This window comes from Canis aureus, chromosome 12 (assembly GCF_053574225.1).
Source record: "Canis aureus isolate CA01 chromosome 12, VMU_Caureus_v.1.0, whole genome shotgun sequence".
Taxonomy (NCBI): Eukaryota; Metazoa; Chordata; class Mammalia; order Carnivora; family Canidae; genus Canis; species Canis aureus.
The window spans coordinates 28,095,344-28,114,174 of NC_135622.1; the positions used below are offsets into that span (position 1 = coordinate 28,095,344).

Sequence of the window (18,831 nt, forward strand, 5' to 3'; positions counted from 1 at the left end):
CACATCTCTGCCTGTGTCTCTGCCCCTCTCTCTTTCTGTGTCTCTCATGAATAAATAAATAAAATCTTTTTTTAAAAAATGTAAAAGATAAAGACCAAGATGGCCATCAACTTTAGAAGGATAAACCATGTAATAATCACACAAATATTGCACAGCAATAAAAAAGGAAATTACTGCCATATGCAACAATATGGATGAAACCCATAGATACAACTGTGAAAAAACATTGAACGTGAAACAGAAAATACAGTATAATTCCATTTATATAAAATGTAAGAGTAAGCAAAAGGAATCTATAGTCATGAAAGTCAGAAGAATGGCTATATGTGGCATGAAGTATATATTTTGAAGGAGTCCAACAGAGTATGTGGTGCTGTAAATGTTTTATATCCGATTTGTGTTATGATTAGTAAAGTGTATGCATAGTTAAAAGCTCACTACACTGTACACTTAAGATTTGGGGACTTCACCATATGCATGTTATACCTCAATTTTTTAAAAAATCTCTATTGGATTTAATAAATAATAACATAAAAAATTATTTCCAGGCTTATTAGGAAACAGAACCAAGAGAAAAGAACAGACAATAGAAACAAGATCTGTAAAAGTCAAGGGGTGGCAAATTTTTTTCTACAAAGGATCAGACAGTAACTATTTTAGGTTTTGAAGGGCTACATATGGTTTTTGTTACATATTCTTCTATTTCTAAAAAACCTTTTAAAAATCTGGAAACTATTTTTAGCTCATGGTATATATGAAAACAAGCTTTAGGTTGGATTTGGCCCATACACAGTTTACTAACCTCTACTACAAGTAATTTAGATTTCAGACTAATCAAATAAACATGTTAAAGAATTACCATTAACATGTTTTTTTTTTTTTAATTTTTATTTATTTGTGATAGTCACAGAGAGAGAGAGAGAGGCAGAGACACAGGCAGAGGGAGAAGCAGGCTCCATGCACCGGGAGCCCGATGTGGGATTCGATCCCAGGTCTCCAGGATCGCGCCCTGGGCCAAAGGCAGGCGCCAAACTGCTGCGCCACCCAGGGATCCCCCATTAACATGTTCAAGAAAATATAAGACAAGTGGGAGATTTCACAAGAGGACTATAATCTAAAAAGAGTGAAATGGAAATTCTAGAACTGAAAATTACAATACCTAAAATCAAGAATTCAACAGATGAGTTTAACAACAAATTTTAATGGTTTTCCTTTTTAAACAGGTTTTAGTTACTGAAGTGAGAGATCAATGATACACAAAAACCATGGGAGAAATGTGAGACAGTGAAAGGACTGGTATCCAGAATCCCAGAGGAGAGAAGAATGGGACAAAATCCGTAAGTGAAAAAGACAGTGGCCGTGAGTATCCCAAAACGAATAAATGACCTGAAGCCACAGATTCAAGAAGCACTATGACACCTATGTAATGCAGGTCAGAAAACAATGGTAAGCCATCTTCGAAGGACTTTAAAAAAAAAAAGAAAAAAAAAGATTCTGCTGATCTAGAAATCTGTTTCCAAAGCAAGTGTCTTTTTTCTTTTTCTTAAGAGATTTTTTATCCATTTATTTGACAGGGAGACAGAGAGAAAGTGAGCACAAGCTGGGGGAATGGCAGGCAGAGGGAGAGGGAGAAGTAGGCTCCCTGCTGAGCCAGGAGCCTAACATGGGGCTCGATCCCAAGACCCTGGAATCATGACCTGAGCTGAAGGCAGACGCTTAACCAACTGAACCACCCAGGCACCCAGCAAGTGTCTTTTTTTTTTTTTTTAAGATTTTATTTATTTGAGAGAGAGAGTGAGAGCGAGAGAGAGAGAGCCGGGGGAGGGACAGACATGGAGAGAGAATCTTAAGCAGACCCCCCACTGAGCAAAGAGCCCAACACAGGGCTTGATCTCACAACCCTGGGATCATGACCTGAGCAGAAGGCAGAAGCTTAACTGACTGAGCACCTCTATTTTTAATTTTTTTAAGGCCACTTGCTTTGGGGTCACCTGGGTTGCTCAGTTGGTTAAGTGACCGACTTTTGATTTCAGCTCAGGTCATGATCTCAGGGTCGTGAGGTCGAGCCCTACATTGGATTCTGCACTCAGCTGGGAGTCTGAGATTTTCTCTCTCTCCCTCTTCCCCTGCTTATTCACCCCCCAACATGTTCTCTCTCTTAAAAAAAAAAAAAAAAAAAAAAAAAGAATAAGGAAACTGATCCTAGACAAAATCAAGAAAATATATGAAACTTCAAAGAGAAGCAACATGAAGGGTAAAAATCTATGGGGAAATCTAAATGAATGTTAACTATATAATAACAATAATAATAATGTCTTGTGAGTTTACAACATAGGTAGCATTAATAACACCCATGGACCCATAATCCAATTCCATTAAGCCCCTTTCTTGGGTCCCTCCTGTTTCCACTTCAAAAATAACCACTATTTTGAATTTTTTGTTTTTCATACCTTCAGTTCTCTATTTTTATCATATATGGACATTCCTCTAAATAGTTTATTTAGTTCTGCTTGTTTTTCAATTTATATGAACAGAATCAATCTATATACAGCTTGTATACAGCTTATATTTTTTTTGTAATTTTTGCTTGACATTATTATGTTTGTGTAACACCAGTGAAAATATCCTTCAGGAATAAGGTGAGATAAAGACATTCTCAGATGACAGAAAATCAAGAGGAGTTATTATCTATAGAACTACTCTAAAAGAAATGCTAAAATCTGAAGGGAAATAATACCAGAGAAACTTGGAACATTAGGGCTGATGGAAGAGAATTAAAAAGGGCAAATACTTGGGTAAATAAAAAAACAGTATTTTTCTCTTTTTATATTGAACGTGAGTTTCTTGTAGGCAGCCTACCATTTGGTCTTGTATTTTTTAAAAAAATCCAACCGGATTGTCATATATATAAAAAATATATACGACTATTGATAGCAAAAATTATAACATTATGCCATAAAGATGTCAGTGTTTATGAATGTAATATACACCACAACTATAGAGGTAGAGAGTTAAATGAACCATAAAGTTGTAAGTTTTCTGCGTTTTCTGCATTTTATTTGAAGTGGTGAATTAGTAACTCTAAGAAGGCTGTGAAATACACACTACGTATATAAATCATAATCCCTAGAGTAACCACTAAAAAGAGAAAGGGAGCCAAATACTCAGTAGAAAAATTAAAATGGAACTCTAAATTTAAATAATTTTTAAAAGGCAGGAAATGGGAAAATAAAAAACAAAACCAGAAGGGGGCAGATAGCAAATAATAAAATAGTATACATATATCCAACCAAACCAATAATTACATTAAATTTAAATGATAAAGACACACCAATCAGAAAGGTAGAGATTGCCATACTAGATGTTTTGTTATACAAAACAATAACAAAGCCTAACTACATGCTATCCACCAGAAGCCCACTTTATTATTATTTTTTTAAGATTTTATTTTATTATTTATTCATGAGAGACAGACAGGGAGAGATAGAGAGAAAGAGAGAGAGAGAGAGAGAGAGAGGCAGAGACACAGGCCGAGGGAGAAGCAGGCTCCATGCAGGGAGCCTGATGCGGGACTCAATCCTGGGACTCCAGGTTCACGCCCTGGGCCAAAGCCAGACACTCAACTGCTGAGCCACCCAGGGATTCCCCCATAATGGAATTAAAGTAAAAATCAGTAATAAGAAAACATCTGGAAAATTCCCATTTGGAAATTAAGCAAAAATTTCTAAATAATACAAATCAAAGATGAAGTTACAAGAAAAACTAGAAAATATTTTAATAAAATGGAAATGAAAACATAGCAAAACGTGTGGGATGCAGCAAGTGAGTGCTTAGAGGGAAACTGACAGCATTAAATGCATTTAAAAAATGAAATCTTTTTGGTGCCTAAGTGGCTCAGTTGGTTAGGCATCTGCCTTTGGCTCAGGTCATGATCCCCGGGATCGAGCCACAAATTGGGATATCTGCTTGACAGGAAGTCTGCTTCTCCTCTACTCCTTGCCCTGCTCATGCTCTCTCTCTCTCAAATGAATAAGTAAAATCTAAAAAAAAAAAAAAAAAAAAAAAAAAAAAATATCTTTCAAATCAATGATGTAACTTTTCACCTTAAGGAAACTAGAAAACAAATTAAACCCCTCAAAAAAGCAGAAGGAAAGAAGTAATAAGGAAGAAATAAAAAAAAACAAAAAAATCAATAAAATCAAGTTTTTAAAAAGATTAATTAATAATATTGATAGACCCCCTAGCCAATCTGTCCCAATAAAATAGAGAGAAAATATAAATTACCAATATAAGGAATGCAAGCAGGGACATCATTACAGAATCTATAGATACTGAAAGGATAATAAAGGAATATTACAGATAATTTTTGTCCTTAAAACAGACAGCTTAAATGGAATAATTCCTTGAAAGGCACAAACTCCCAAAGCTTCTTCAAGACACATAACCAAAAAAGATACAATTAAGTTACCTTATTATATGTTTAATTTGTAGTAAAATACTACTTTCCAAGGTAATGTTCAAAGCACTTATAAGGTACTGATTGAACTCCTCAAAGAACATTTCGTTCCCTTCTTCATACTTTCCATAGTTCTTTGAGTACTCCTTTTGAATGCAATGATTGGTCAAATGGCAGGTTTTGTCTTGGAAATTATCAACATGATATGGTTCTGAAGCAGTCCGAAGCACACCCTCTTTATAGAGGTAGATATTATACTGATGATCCACCAAGACCCAGCTTCTGCAAGTCAATAAAAACAGTTTCACTCAAGTCATCCAAGGTTTCTCCATAGTATATACATCATCCCCACACCTTAACGTTTTTGGAGGGAAGTAGGAGGTAGGTTCTAAAATTATATGAGGCAAGCCAGGACAATTAGCTAAAATAGCAGATTATCAATGTAATGAGGCAAATAAAAGTTTACCATAAATGACAGGGAGTCCTTGATCTGTTTAAAAGATAGCATTTTGAAGAGATTTAGATGGGTTGAGTCCTAAGGTTTATCCATGAAACCTTCCATTTACCATGTTTGCTCTACTAGTAATCCTAAGAGGAAGATTATTCATCCTGAAGCTGATCTGACATAGGATTGGTGTTCAAGAAGCAAGTCATCATGAAGACATCAAGAAGACAGAGTCCTCAATGAAGAGATGTCAGCAAGGCCACAGGAAGGCGGGGGAGAGGGCTGTTTAGCTTTTGACAGCATGATACAACCTCTTACTCTCTGACAGGCCTTTTGCTCAGAAAGTTAAAATCCAAAATGGTGTATGAGGTGTTTATGAAATCCTTAAAAAATAGAGGCCTCAAATAATTAAGCAAGGGCATATTATTTGTCATGTCTGGATAATGTGTTTTCTCTTCACCTCTCAGCTTCTTCCATAAGCAACCGCCATACATATATACCCTCCTCTTTGAAGCCACAAGTCATTTTGATTAAAGAGAACATACTAAAAAGGAAAATCCACAATTTTAGTAGTGTTTTCTAGAAAGAAAAGAGAAATACTGAAGGAAAAATACAAAATTAGATACAGAAGCTCAGTTCTATTCAGCTGTGCTCAATTTTGGCTACATATTAAACATGGTCAAATATCTCCTCACATTCCATGTTACCCTTATCACCCACCACTGCATTTTTCTCAGATTAGTAATAAAAACTCTGGACACTGATGCATTACCGAATGTCAAACTTGCGGTGACCTGGCTCCAGAAGCAGAGGGTGCTCAAGGTATTTCTGGATCACATGCACCTGACCCTGGTTGTCAATGAAATCCAGAAGCTCTGTAGCCTCCGAGGAGATGAGGATGCCTTCACCTAACAGAAAAAAATTGTCACAGAAATAAGTCCAGTTTGTCCCAAGGGGAAAAACTCTCTACAAAGCCCGAAGGGAAATACTGACAGCAGAAGGAAACTGAGAGGAGGCTTCTACTGGCCTGCTCACCCTTCTTCCTCCATCCCATCACTTCCTCAATCTCTCACATTCTCCCCTCTGTCCACAAGAGCACCAGGGCCATCTAACTCTTTTTCCAGGTAAGACTGTAAACATGACCTTGACAGGCTCCAACTATGGAATTTCATTTTTACAGATACTCAAAATATCCAAGCATCCTAAATAAATGCCACTTTACTGCTGGCCACTGGCTGCCCTGACAAAGACAGCTGATAAACCCAGCTCTCACACTATAGCTTACAAAAATATCCAGAAAGTTAGGGCATAAACACAACTGTACAAGTCAATTCCCTACAGCATTGTAATAGGAAAAATTTGAAACATGTAAAGTACCCACAAACTTTAAATAAATGATGCAATGTCCTTATCAACAGGTTTGAGATGTATAAGATTTACCCTTTTAAAGTATAAAATTCAATGGCTTTTCCTATATCTAAGAGATTTGCAACCACTACTAACAATTTCAGAACATTTTCATCATCTCCCAGCAAAAACCGTAACTATTAGCAGTCTACTCCCCATTGCTTCCTTACCCTATTCTGACAACCACGAATCTACTTTCTGTCTGTATGGATTTGCTTAGTCCAGATGATTCATATAAATGGAATCATATAGTATGTTGCCTTGGTATCTGGCTTTTTCATCTAGCATAATATTCTCAAGGTTCATGTTGTAGCATATATTACTACTTCATTTTTCCTTTCCATTACTAGTTAATATCCCATTGTATGGATATACCATTTTTGTTCATCCATTCATCAATCAATGGAAATTTGAGTTTTTTCCACTGTTGTTTGGCTCTTACGAGTAATGCTGCTAAAAAGATCTGCACAGGGGCAACCCGGGTGGCTCAGCGGTTTAGCACCGCCTTCAGCCCAGGGCCTGATCCTGGGGACCTGGGATCGGGTCCTGCGTCGGGCTCCCTGCATGGGGCCTGTTTCTTCCTCTGCCTGTGTCTCTGCCTCTCTCCCTCTATATATATATCTCTCTCATGAATAAATAAATAAAATCTTTTTTAAAAAAAGATCTGCACTGAAGTTTTTGTGTGGTTTTCAATTCTTTTGTGAATATATCTAGGAGTGGAATAGTTGGGTCATATGGCAACTCTACGTTTAACTTTTTGAGAAACTGCCAAATTGATTTCCGAAATGTCCACACCATTTTACATTCTCAACAATACAGAAGTATTGTCCAATTTTTTCACATTCTTGCCAACACTTACTGTCTTCTTGATTATAGCTATCCCAGTGGGTGTGCAGTGGTCTCTCATTGTGGTTTGGATTTGCGTTTTCCTAATGACTAACAATGTTCTTTTTCTTTTTTTTCATTTATTTATTTATTTATTTATTTATTTATTTATTTGAGACAGAGAGAGAGAGGCAGAGACACAGGAAGAGGGAGAAGCAGGCTCCATGCAGGGAGCCTGACGTGGGACTCGATCCCGGGTCTCCAGGATCACGCCCTGGGCTGAAGGCGGCGCTAAACCGCTGAGCCACCGGGGCTGCCCGTTCTTTTTCTTTTTTTTTAAAGATTTTTAAAATTTATTCTTGACAGAGAGAGAGACAGGCAGAGGGAGAAGCAGGCTCCGTGCAGGGAGCCCAACCTGGGACTCGATCCCGGGTCTCCAGGATCACACCCTGGGCCGAAGGTGGCACTAAACTGCTGGGCCACCAGGGCTGCCCATGACTAACAATGTTGAGCATGTTTTCATATGCTTAATGGCTATTTGCATATCTTCTATGGAGAAATGTCTATTTAGGTTCTTTGTTTTTATCTTAATTAAGTTGTCCTTTTATTATTGAGTTATCAGAGTTCTTTACACATTCTGGATACAGGTGTCTTATAAGATACATGATTTGCAAATATATACTCCCATTTTGAACAGTTCCATTATAATGGATCCCTCAGTGTTGCTATTTTATTTTTATTTATTTTTATTTTTAAAGATTTTATTTATTCATGAGAGACAGAGAGAGGCAAAAACATAGGCAAAGGGAGAAGCAGGTTCCCTATGAGGAGCCTGATGTGGGACTCCATCCCAGGACCTCAGGATCATGACCTGAGCCATAGGCAGAAGCTCAACCACTGAGCCACCCAGTGTTGCTCTTTTCAAGTCACAACTACTCCCTCCCCATAACATCCTCCTGACAATTACTCATCTATTCTCTATTTCCATAATTTTGTTATTTCAGGAATTTTATATAAATAGAATTATACAGTATGTGATCTTTGGGGATTGGTTTCTTTCATTTGGCATGACTCTGGAGATTTCATCCAAGTTGTATATATCAATAGTTCATTCCCTTTTATTGTTCAGGAGTATTCCATAGTATTGATTTGGCTTAATTACTCAGCTTCTGAAGGAATCTGAGTTGTTTCCAGTTTGGGGCTACTACAGATAAAGCTGTTATGAACAATCAAGTGCAAGTTTTTGCATAGACAGAAGTCTTCATTTTTCTGAGACAAATGCCCAGGTGTGTGCAATTGCTTGGTAGTTACAGGTTTAGCTTAACGAGAAATTACAAGACTTTTTTTCCAGAATAAAATGTACCATTTTACATTTCCACTAATACCGTCAGATTGATCTAGTTTCTCATGACTCTTGCAGCATTTGCTGTCATTACCATTTCTTATTTTAGCCATTTTAATAGGAGCGTTGTGGTTCTAATTTGCATTTCCCTAATGCTTAATGATTAATTAAAAATCTTTTCATTTGCTTATTTTTTATCTGTAGAATCTGTCAATGCATTCCCACGTCTTCTGCCTTTCTAACTGGATTGTTTGTTTTTTTTAACTGTTGAGTTTTTAAAGTTTTTTATATATTATATATATAAAGTCTTTTGTCAGGTATGTGTTTGAAGGTCTTTTCTCCAAGCCTGTAGCTTGTACATTCAGCCTCTTTAATAGAGTCTTTCTTTTTTTCGTTTTTAAGATTTATTTATTCATGAGAGACACAGAGAGAGGGGCAGAGACCTAGGCAGAGGGAGAAGCAGGCTCCATGCAGGAAGCCTAATGTAGAACTCGATCCCGGGACTCTGGAATCATGCTCTGAGTGAAAGGCAGACTCTCAACCACTAAGCCACCCAGGCATCCCTTTAATAGAGTCTTACAGAGGAAAAAAAAAAAAACCTCATTGTTGAGGTTTGACTTATCAGCTTTTACTCTTATGGTCATATATGCGATACCAAGTTTAAGAATACTTTGTCTTAGTTTTATATTTTAAGTCCAAAACCCATCTTGAGTTAGTTTTTGCCTAATGTAAGGTTAACGTTGAAGTTCAGTTGTTTTTATCTATGGATATTCACTTGCTCCAGCCCCATCTGTTGAAAAGTCTGTCCTTCTATTGAATTGTTTTGTACCTTTGTCAAAAATCAGTAGTTATATATGTGGGGTCTATTTCTGAGTTCTTGCTTCTATAGATTTATGTTTCTGTCCCCCTACCAATACTGCAGGGTAGTGACTACTGTAGCTATATAGAGTATGCTTTAATATGAGGTACAGTGATTACTCCCAAGTGATTCTTCTTTTTCAAAATTGTTTAAGCTATTCTAGGGCTTGTACCTTTCCATATGAATTTTAGAAGAAGCTTCAGGTCTGCACAAAAAGCTGGTTGAGGTCTTGACAGCAGTTGCATTAGGCCTATAGACCAATTTGGGGGTGAACTGACATCTTTACTATGTTGAGTCTTGCAATCCATGAATATGGTATGTCTGTCCAATTACTTAGGTCTTTTTCGACCTCCTTCACAGTTGATTTGTAATCTTCAGCATTAAGATCCTATACGTGTTTGCTAAGTTTATACCTAAGCATCTCATTTTCTTTGGGGTGACTATTAAATGGTATTGTTTATACCTTTAGTTACAATATATTCATTGTTAATATACAGAAATGCAATCGATTTTTGTGTGATCTCATATCATGCAACCTTGCTGAACTCCGTTTCTTAGTTCTAGGACCTCCCACCTATGCTTTAGATTTCTAGCTCATCTCTATTTGGGTCTCATGCTTTCAGTACAAATTAATTTGTTACTTAATTTAATGATTCAATTTTCCTAAAACCCAGCCCCTTTTTCAACTATCTCATTTCTGTCACTTGCTCTACCATGTGGTTATCTCTTAAACAAGAAACTACAAATCAACTTGGAGAAGCTCCTTCCTCTCTTTTTGTAGGAAGAGGATTCTTTCTGTCTCATCTCCCTCAGGAACCACTCTCAGATATCCTGGTTCCTCTTTATTTCCACTTGCTAATTTTTTAGTACAGACCTTAGTTTCTCTTCCTTTTCACTTCCAAAATAGTTATCCTAAAACACCCCTTCCTACTAATGCCCTGGAACTGTACCACCTTTGATGCATTGCTCTCCATAATCTGTTCACATTCTCTCCTATTTGCTCTAACTTTATTTCCTTTATGCTATTTCCTTATGTACACTATTATTGAAAATATACCTAATGCTGATAGGTGGGGAAAATAATGGAAGTAGAAAGATACATCTCGATAACTTTAAAAACCTATTATCATTGAAAAAAGATATGGCATTAAAGTGAAATAGAAAAGTTACCTATAGTCTTATTTCCTAATATAATTATTTTTCTCTTTTAATATCACCTTCCTTTCCATAACGGCAAAGACTGGCTCATTCATAGTGAACTCACCGTATATTGTCATTTTTTTTGTTTCTATGTTAACATCACAATTAAGTTAGCAGCTGAAAAAATATCTCATTGTATATATAATCCCAAAATTATATATTGTTTACTGACTGCTGGACAGTGGGTTTGTTTCTAAGTAATATGCTGCTGTTATAGATCACATAGTAGTAAATGTCGTTGCTTTTAAAATATTTCCCTGGAGTTAATTTCATAGGAATGAGAGTAGTGGGCCAAAGCCTATGCACTCTTTATGGCTCTTCCTTTGTATTATCCTATTGCTTTTTCAAAGGCGTGTATTACAACTAAGAGGAAGTAGTTCATAACAAACTTTCAGCAATAGTCACTGAAGGTCTATCTTATTTGGTAAATATAAAATGATACATAAAATCTACATTCATTTTGTAAGTTTTGGATACAATGTAGCATGTTTCCATGTACTTCTTAACTGTATTTCTAATATTATTTCTCTAAATCTTCACTAACTTAACCTGAAGAAACTATAAGGAAACTCTGTAATTCTTTAAGGAGTTTCAAGGTGGTAAGTTTTTTTTGTTCTTTGTTCTCATCTCAACTATTTATCTGGAAATAGATGCATCACTAGCCTTCTTTCTGACTAGATTGGGTCCATTTGGGCGAGAGATCATGTCTGTTTTTTTTATCCCTGTATCTCCACTCATTACTTCATTCATTCATTCATCACTCAATACATATATTGAACTTTTGCTGGGTTCCATGTGCTACCCTGGCACCAAGGAGACAGCACTGAACACAGATGTGACAAGGTCTGACTGTGCTTTAATAGGATCTCTGTCTGCTGTACCGTGTGTAGATTCTGGAAAATGGCCAAGGGCAGGAGGACAAGGAGCAATGCTCCAGGTGAGAGGTGAAGGTGGCCCAGATCCAAGACTGGTAGTGGAGGGGTGTACAGGGGGTCTTTATACTGGATATAGTATGAAGAGCTAACTATTTCCAGCATGTGGTAGGTATTTAACACTTATTTAACAAGAACAAAAGCCATTTATTCATCCTATTGGTTTTATTTTATAGTTCCCAAACAAAACAAATGCATACCACTTAACTCCCTAGAGCAAAATTTCTTCATTTTTTTGGCATTTTATCCTCTTTTACCTCTCTCTAATGTTGACCATCTGACTGTCTTGGCAAAGGTTCAGACAACACCCAATGGAATCACTGCCATGACTGGACATGCCCTTCTCCAAGGACCTTGCCTTACTCCTGGTTCTCACACCAGCTAAGGCTCCATGATACAAGGTGTTCTTACAATGGCCATCCTGACTCAAGCCCAAGTCCACAGAAGGAATATGGAATACTGTAAATATCTATTTCCTCTTCCAATTCCCCCATTTATCATTAGAACCAAACTAGGGGATAGTACTTGAGAAGAGGTCACAAGAGGGGAAAGAGAAGTAGGTGAGGTACCTGGCTTGTGGCAAGAGTCCAACTCTCCCACTTTCAGGAGATTCCAGGTGATGCCCCCTTGTCTCATGGTTGGTAGAAAAGAAGGTGAGGTCCACTGGACCGGGGATAGAAATGAGTACCAATGGCCAGATGGTCTTCCAAGGCAATAAAAGAAGAAGTAAGTTCAAAATAGAATGGTTTTAAAAGGAGCATATGATGGTAGCTATAGAGACAGACCATGTTTATGTGTTCATTACATTGGGAACTGCCTGTATTTTGAGCTTGAGTCAATATTATAAACCTCATTCCTTCTATGCATTCATTCAACACACATTTACTGACTGCCTCTGGGGAGTGTAGAGATGAACAAGATAGAAAATCTGTGTTTACATGGAGCTTATGGTATGAGAGAGGAGACAGGCAGATAAACAGGTATGTAATGTAAGTGCTAGGAAAAGGTTAGTGCAAGGAGGAAAAATAAAGCAGGGCAAAGGACAGAGAGCAATGGGCATAAAGTCTATTTTAGAAAAGAAAAGGCTTCTCTGACAAGGCAATATTTGAGCTGAAATAGAAAATAATCCATAAAGACATTTGAGATACACAGACAAATTTAGAGAATTTGTAGGACTCCAGGCAGGTGTGGCTATAGAATAGTGAGCAAGGCCAAGAATAGGAGATGGGATCAGAGATAGGAGCAAATGTTAAATGGTATAAGCTACCAACAGCAATCTGGAGTTTATTTGAACTGCATTGGGAAGCCAGCTGGTAAGTCTTGAGCAGGGAGTAACATGATCAGATTTACAATTTTAGTCACTGCTCTGTCTTAGAAGGAGAACTAGCTGTGAGCAGACACAGCAGTTACACAGACTAGAAAGAACAGTAGTTTTGACTTCAAGTGAGAGCAGTGGAAATGACAAGAAAAGGTCTAATTCGGAATATATTTTAAAGGTAGAGCTAGCAAGATTTGCTGATGCATTAGGTATGGATTATAATGAAAAGAGCAGTCAGGGATGAAGCCTAGGTTTGGGTATTCAGAGACTAGGTGCTGAGTGGGATCACATACTATGTGGGAAGACTGAAAGAGGTAGGTTGGAGTGGGTTACATTGGGCAGGAAATGAGTCTATACCAGACACATTACATTTGAAATTCCTGTCATACTGGATCTGGAGCTTAAAGGGAAATACTTTGGCTGGAGATATACATTTAGAAGTCATCATTACCTAGGTAAGTATTTAAAACTATGTAATTAGTCATGGTCTCTACCTTTGAGGATTCAGATTAGAACAGCCACTCATCTAAAGATATCAGTGAATTCTAACACACAATTGAACAAACCCATGGGAACCTACAGGAAAGGAAGAAAGGGAGAGCAATGCCAACTTACCTTTGGCACCGGCTGATGACTTTGCAATCCAAACATTGCCCTCTCCATCTTCTTTCTTTCTATTGTAAGAAGCCAGGAAGAACTCTCTTTCATCTGTCCTTGAGTTATGGATCGGTGGATGGATTCCATTCTGTGCTGGAGCAACTGGGGTCTTGAGGTTAGTTGGATAAATCACATAGGACTCTGGAAACCATGTGCAGGACTCAGCCAGGTCTGGACTTGTCTTGATTAGCCTGACAGATGACAGAGGGTCAGTTTCCCTTCTTAATTCACCCTACCACTCCATTCAGAAAAGTCAGTGCTTTCCCACAGAGCTTGTCAAGGAGGCAGGGCAATACCAGGGCCAGGAACTGGTGTTTGTGGGGGTTTTTGTTTTTGTTTTTTAAGTAAAGATTTTATTTACTGGGTGTCTGGGTGGCTCAGTCAGTTGTGCATCTGTCTGCCTTCAGCTCAGGTCATGATCTTGGGGTTCTGGGATCAAACCCCATATCAGGTTCCCCGCTCAGTGGAGAGTCTGCTTCTCCCTCTCCCTTTGCCCCAGCTCATGCTCTCTCTCGGGTAAATAAATAAACTCTTTAAAAAAGTAAAATAAAAAACATTTTCTTTATTTAGGAGCTGGTTTTTTTATCCCACTCTTTGCTCTTGGCCTCCTTGAGCTGACCTGTAATGTACTAACTGGGCAGCACCCAGCTATTACATGCAACCCTAAAGCCACGCTCCAAGTAGTTATGAAAGAGCTTAATATACAGGATTTTAGCTCCTTTTAAAATACATCTCTAGGGATGCTGGGTGGCTCAGCGGTTGAGCGTCTGCCTTCAGCTCAACACAGTGATCCTGGTACCAGGATCAAGTCCCACTTGGGCTCCCTGCATGAAGCCTACTTCTCCCTCTGCCTGTGTCTGCCACTCGCTGTGTATCTGTCATGAATAAAAAAATAAAATCTAAAAGAAAAAAAAATCTCTAAGGAAAATGAACTTGATGTAATTCTGAGATAATACTTTTTCAATGTATATGTTGTGGTTGAGCTAGACCCAAGCAAAGAAAAAAAAAAAAGTAGAGAACTTAGGAAATTATTTGGCTTACTAGAAAAAATACTATCTTGGCCCAACTCTCTGGAGAGCAAAGACTACTGCTTAGGAATCTCAATTATCTGAAGACTTATTTTAGTTCTTCATTTCTTGCTTTTAGCTCAACCTTGTGTCAATGACAGATACAGGAGGAATCTTTCTAATGGGACACACGACCCCAGTGGTCATAACTAAACATATCTCCTGCCCCCAAAATAATATAACATGATGGAAGATAAAGTCAGGCTGAAGGCAAGGCACTTAATAAACACAAGGGCTTATGAAGGGCTTCCCATTGCATTTACCCTCCAATCAGACCTCCAGAGGGGGAGGTACTAGCATTCAGTTTCACAAATAAGCTACTGGGTCACAGAGAAATAAATTTCCCAAGATCATAAAGGTAGTAAAAAATAGCCCTTATGCAAGCTCCAAACTTCCAGTCCTCACTCAACATTTATTCTTACTCTGCAGGTCTCAGAGCCAGGAGGGAACTGATCCAAAGACATCTGCAGGCCTTCCCTAGGCTATGCTCCCTTCTCTATCTAGAACAGAATTATTCATGCTAAGCCTGTGTTAAGCTACAGAAACCAGTCTATGAGCAAATGGCAGAAATAATGAAAAGAAATGTTTAACTGAGATTTATTTTTTAATTTTATTTTAAGATTTTATTTATTTAACAGAGAGAGAGAGCATGCTTGCATGCACAAGTATGGGGAGCAGCAGAGGGAGAGGGAGAAGCAAGATCTCCACTGAGCAGGTAGCCAGATGCGGGGCTCGATCCCAGGACCCCAGGATCATGACCTGAGCCAAAGGTGTAGACGCTCAACCAATAAGCCACCCAGGTGTCCCAAACTTTGATTAGTTTTGATGTAAAAACTGAGGTATTGTAAAATATTTTTCCATTAATCACAATTGTACTCTTTTGGTAGGATGACATTAACCACTACATGACCTAAGATATTTTTGTGGTACTGCGGCGTGCATGTCAGGCGCATATGTTTCTACTGTATACATAAACACATCACTGTTCTACTCAAAGACAATAGACTGATTCAGCTCAAGTGGCTTTATCTCCCATGCCCTGATGAAGCATTATATTGTGTTTAGTTTATTACACAGCATGAGTTACAATGACAGCTATGTAAATCATAATTGGTAACTAATGTAAAATGTAACTAGTTAAAAAATAAGTATGGACAAATTTTTAAATTTAAAACAAAGGCATACTACTGATGCTAAATGTTTTGTCAAGTTAATGTGATAGCTTCATTCCCTTTGAGTTTGTATATTATCCACATTTGCACTGCTAGAATTCCCTTATCAGCTCTAAACCTGACAACTACAGGAACACATCCTCCAGCACATTCCTAGTGCATAGAAAACATTCATTTAGCATGGTTTTGTTAGTATAAGATATTTCTTCTTCTCTCAGTTTTTTATTCTTCTTATTTTTTTTAATCAAAGACTGATGCAGAATTGAGTGAGGATGCCAAAGCTAGAACTATGACTAAACAGTAAAGAAAAAAAAAGAACTGTCAGAAAGTATGTCAGAAATTTCATAATGAATGGCAATTGGAACTTGCTATAGCAGAGTAAAATGAAAAAAAAAGTTTACTGTACAAAGGAGGAATTTTCAGCAAATACATAATGAATTTCATAACCCGTTTCCTTCAACTACCAAACGAAAACAAAAATAAAACAAAAGACTGAGAGAGACAAACCGAGGAACAGACTCTTAACTATAGAGAATAAACTGATGGTTACCAGAGGGAAGGGGGATGGGTTAAATAGGTGATGGGGTAATTAAGGAGTACACTTTCTGTTATGAGCACCAGGGGTTGAATCACTAACTCGTACACCTTGAAACTAATATTACACTGTATGTTAACCAACTGGAATTTAAATAAAAACTTAAAAAGATAATCAGTGAAATTTGAGGTTGAAATCAGAATTAAATACCTAACAAAAAATGATAAACAAAATTTTAACAGGCTCTGAGCTTGTAACTTCAGTCAGTTACAAAATGGCATGGATTCTTTTTTTTTTTTTTAGTTTTATTTATTTATTCATGAGAATGCACAGAGAGGAGAGAGAGAGAGGCAGAGACGCAGGCAGAGGTAGAAGCAGGCTCCATGCACTGGGAGCCCGACGTGGGATTCGATCCCGGGTCTCCAGGATCGCGCCCTGGGCCAAAGGCAGGCGCCAAACTGCTGCGCCACCCAGGGATCCCAATGGCATGGATTCTTTTTTTTTTTTTTTAATGGCATGGATTCTTAAACAAAAAATAAAACCATTTTTTTAAGAGATTTATTTACTTGGTTTTAGAGAGTGAGAGAGAGAGAGAGAGAGCGTGTGAGTGTGCAAACACACAGGGGGTGAGAAGGAAGAGAATCTCAAGCAGGCTTCCCACTAAGCACAGAGCCCAGTGCAGATTTTGATCTCATGACCCTGAGATCATGACTTGGGCCGAAACCAAGAGTCATATACTCAACTGAATGAGCTACTCAAAAGCCCCAAAAGAAAATCATTTTAAGGGCATGGGGGTGGCTTAGCCAGTTAAGTGCCTTCAGCTCAGGTCATGACCTCGGGGTCCTGGGATAGAGTCCTGAGTCTGGCTTTCTGCTCAGTGGGGAGTCTGCTTCTCCCTCTCCCTCTGCCCTTTCCTCTCGCTCGTGCACACCCTTTCTCTCTCTCTCTCTCTCTTTCTAAAATAAATACATAAAATCTTTAAAAAAATTTTAGATAGAAATACAGTTAGACAAAATATTTTGAGGAAAAGAGTAAAAAAGATATTTTACAAAAAGTGAACAATCTTTAGCTAAGTCATGAACATAGCACAAGGAGTACAAGACCTTTCTAATAATATCAAAGACTGAGGGGATCCCTGGGTGGCGCAGCGGTTTGGCGCCTGCCTTTGGCCCGGGGCGCGATCCTGGAGACCCGGGATCGAATCCCACGTCGGGCTCCCGGTGTGTGGAGCCTGCTTCTCCCTCTGCCTGTGTCTCTGCCTCTCTCTCTCTCTCTATGTGACTATCATAAATAAATAAAATTAAAAAAAAAAAAAAAACAAAGACTGATTCAAAAGTAAAAAATCTTAAATATTTTTCTATAGTTAGTTTCTGTGACATGAGATGTTGCCCAATTGATACTTTATATACGCTCTGTTTCAAAGAATTTTCAAATACATGAAAAATATTATCAAATTGCAGTCTTAAAACTATCAATCTTGTGGTACAGATATTTTTTAATCTTTTACATCTGTCAAAGAATTTCACCTATGTGTGAAAATTTCTATTGTGACAGTACTTCAGCTAGGTTGGGTTGAACTCTGACTTACGAGGATTTTAATAGACTGATGCTTCTTTAATTGCTTCATTTTACTATATGTTACATATTGGAAACACTTGCTCTCAGTTTTCTGAAGCCCACTCTATGAAATCTATCATGGATACAGTTGTTGAAATGGTTTAGTATATACTTGCAAACGCTACAATGATTCTCCAGTATGAACTGTTGAAAGAAACAGAAGACAATGGATTTAATTACACTGTGTTCCCTGCCTCTGTTCACTGATTGAGAGATAAAGGAGTCCACAAAGACTCACTGTATTGTCAACTCCAAATCAGATTTCCTTGAAATAAAAGAAAATGCTTCTCAAATCAATAATTAATTATTTCACTCAATAATCAAAGATAGGGCAGCCCCAGTGGCACAGCGGTTTAGCGCCGCCTGCAGCCCAGGGCGTGATCCTGGAGACCCTGGATCAAGTCCCACGTCAGGCTCTCTGCATGGTGCCTGTTTCTCCCTCTGCCTGTGTCTCTGCCTCCCTCTCTCTCTCTCTCTCTCTCTGTGTGTGTCTCTATAAATAAATAAATAAAGTCTTTAAAAAAATAATAATAATAATCAAAGATAAAAAATGGCAGTGGGATTGACATTTTCTTGCCGATATCCACACTCCATATAATCAAGCTAAATTCAAAGTTCCAAGGAAGGGAAAAGAAGATCTTATTTAGGACTTAACCAGACAGGTGTAAGAATTTGTGTTTCAACCTCATAACACAAGTTAACAATAATGATTTTACATATTTTTATAACATGACTCAGTGTGTGGATTTAAATTGAAATACACAGCATTATGTAAATTGGCTGCAAAAACTAAAGAAAAGTTTGAAGAGCAGTGTTGATATTGTTAAATTTAGAGTTTCTTTTCATTTTATTCAATATTTCTTTTTTTAAGATTTTATTTTATTTATTTGACAGAGAGAGCAAGTGAGATGAGGGAGGGGAAGAGGGAGAGAGAGAAGCAGACTCCCTGCTGAGCAGGGAGCCTGATGCGGGGCTCAGTACCAGCACCCTGGGATCATG

The 18,831-nt window shown here is 37.9% G+C and overlaps 1 protein-coding gene across 4 annotated transcripts in view; it reads right to left on the bottom strand.

Moving 5' to 3' along the window:
- The window catches only part of TTL (tubulin tyrosine ligase), a 34,614-nt gene that overhangs the window by 9,589 nt on the left and 6,194 nt on the right, over positions 1-18,831 (bottom strand). For 3 of the 4 annotated variants that reach the window (XM_077843287.1, XM_077843286.1, XM_077843285.1), the window contains exons 3-5: positions 13,400-13,632; positions 5,674-5,809; positions 4,469-4,738 (exon numbers count right to left, since the gene is read on the bottom strand). In XM_077843287.1, coding sequence (XP_077699413.1) covers positions 4,469-4,738; positions 5,674-5,809; positions 13,400-13,632 — 639 coding nt within the window. Of the gene's footprint in view, positions 1-4,468; positions 4,739-5,673; positions 5,810-12,035; positions 12,170-13,399; positions 13,633-18,831 lie in introns of those variants that run through there. The other variant, XM_077843288.1, reaches the window with a different exon arrangement.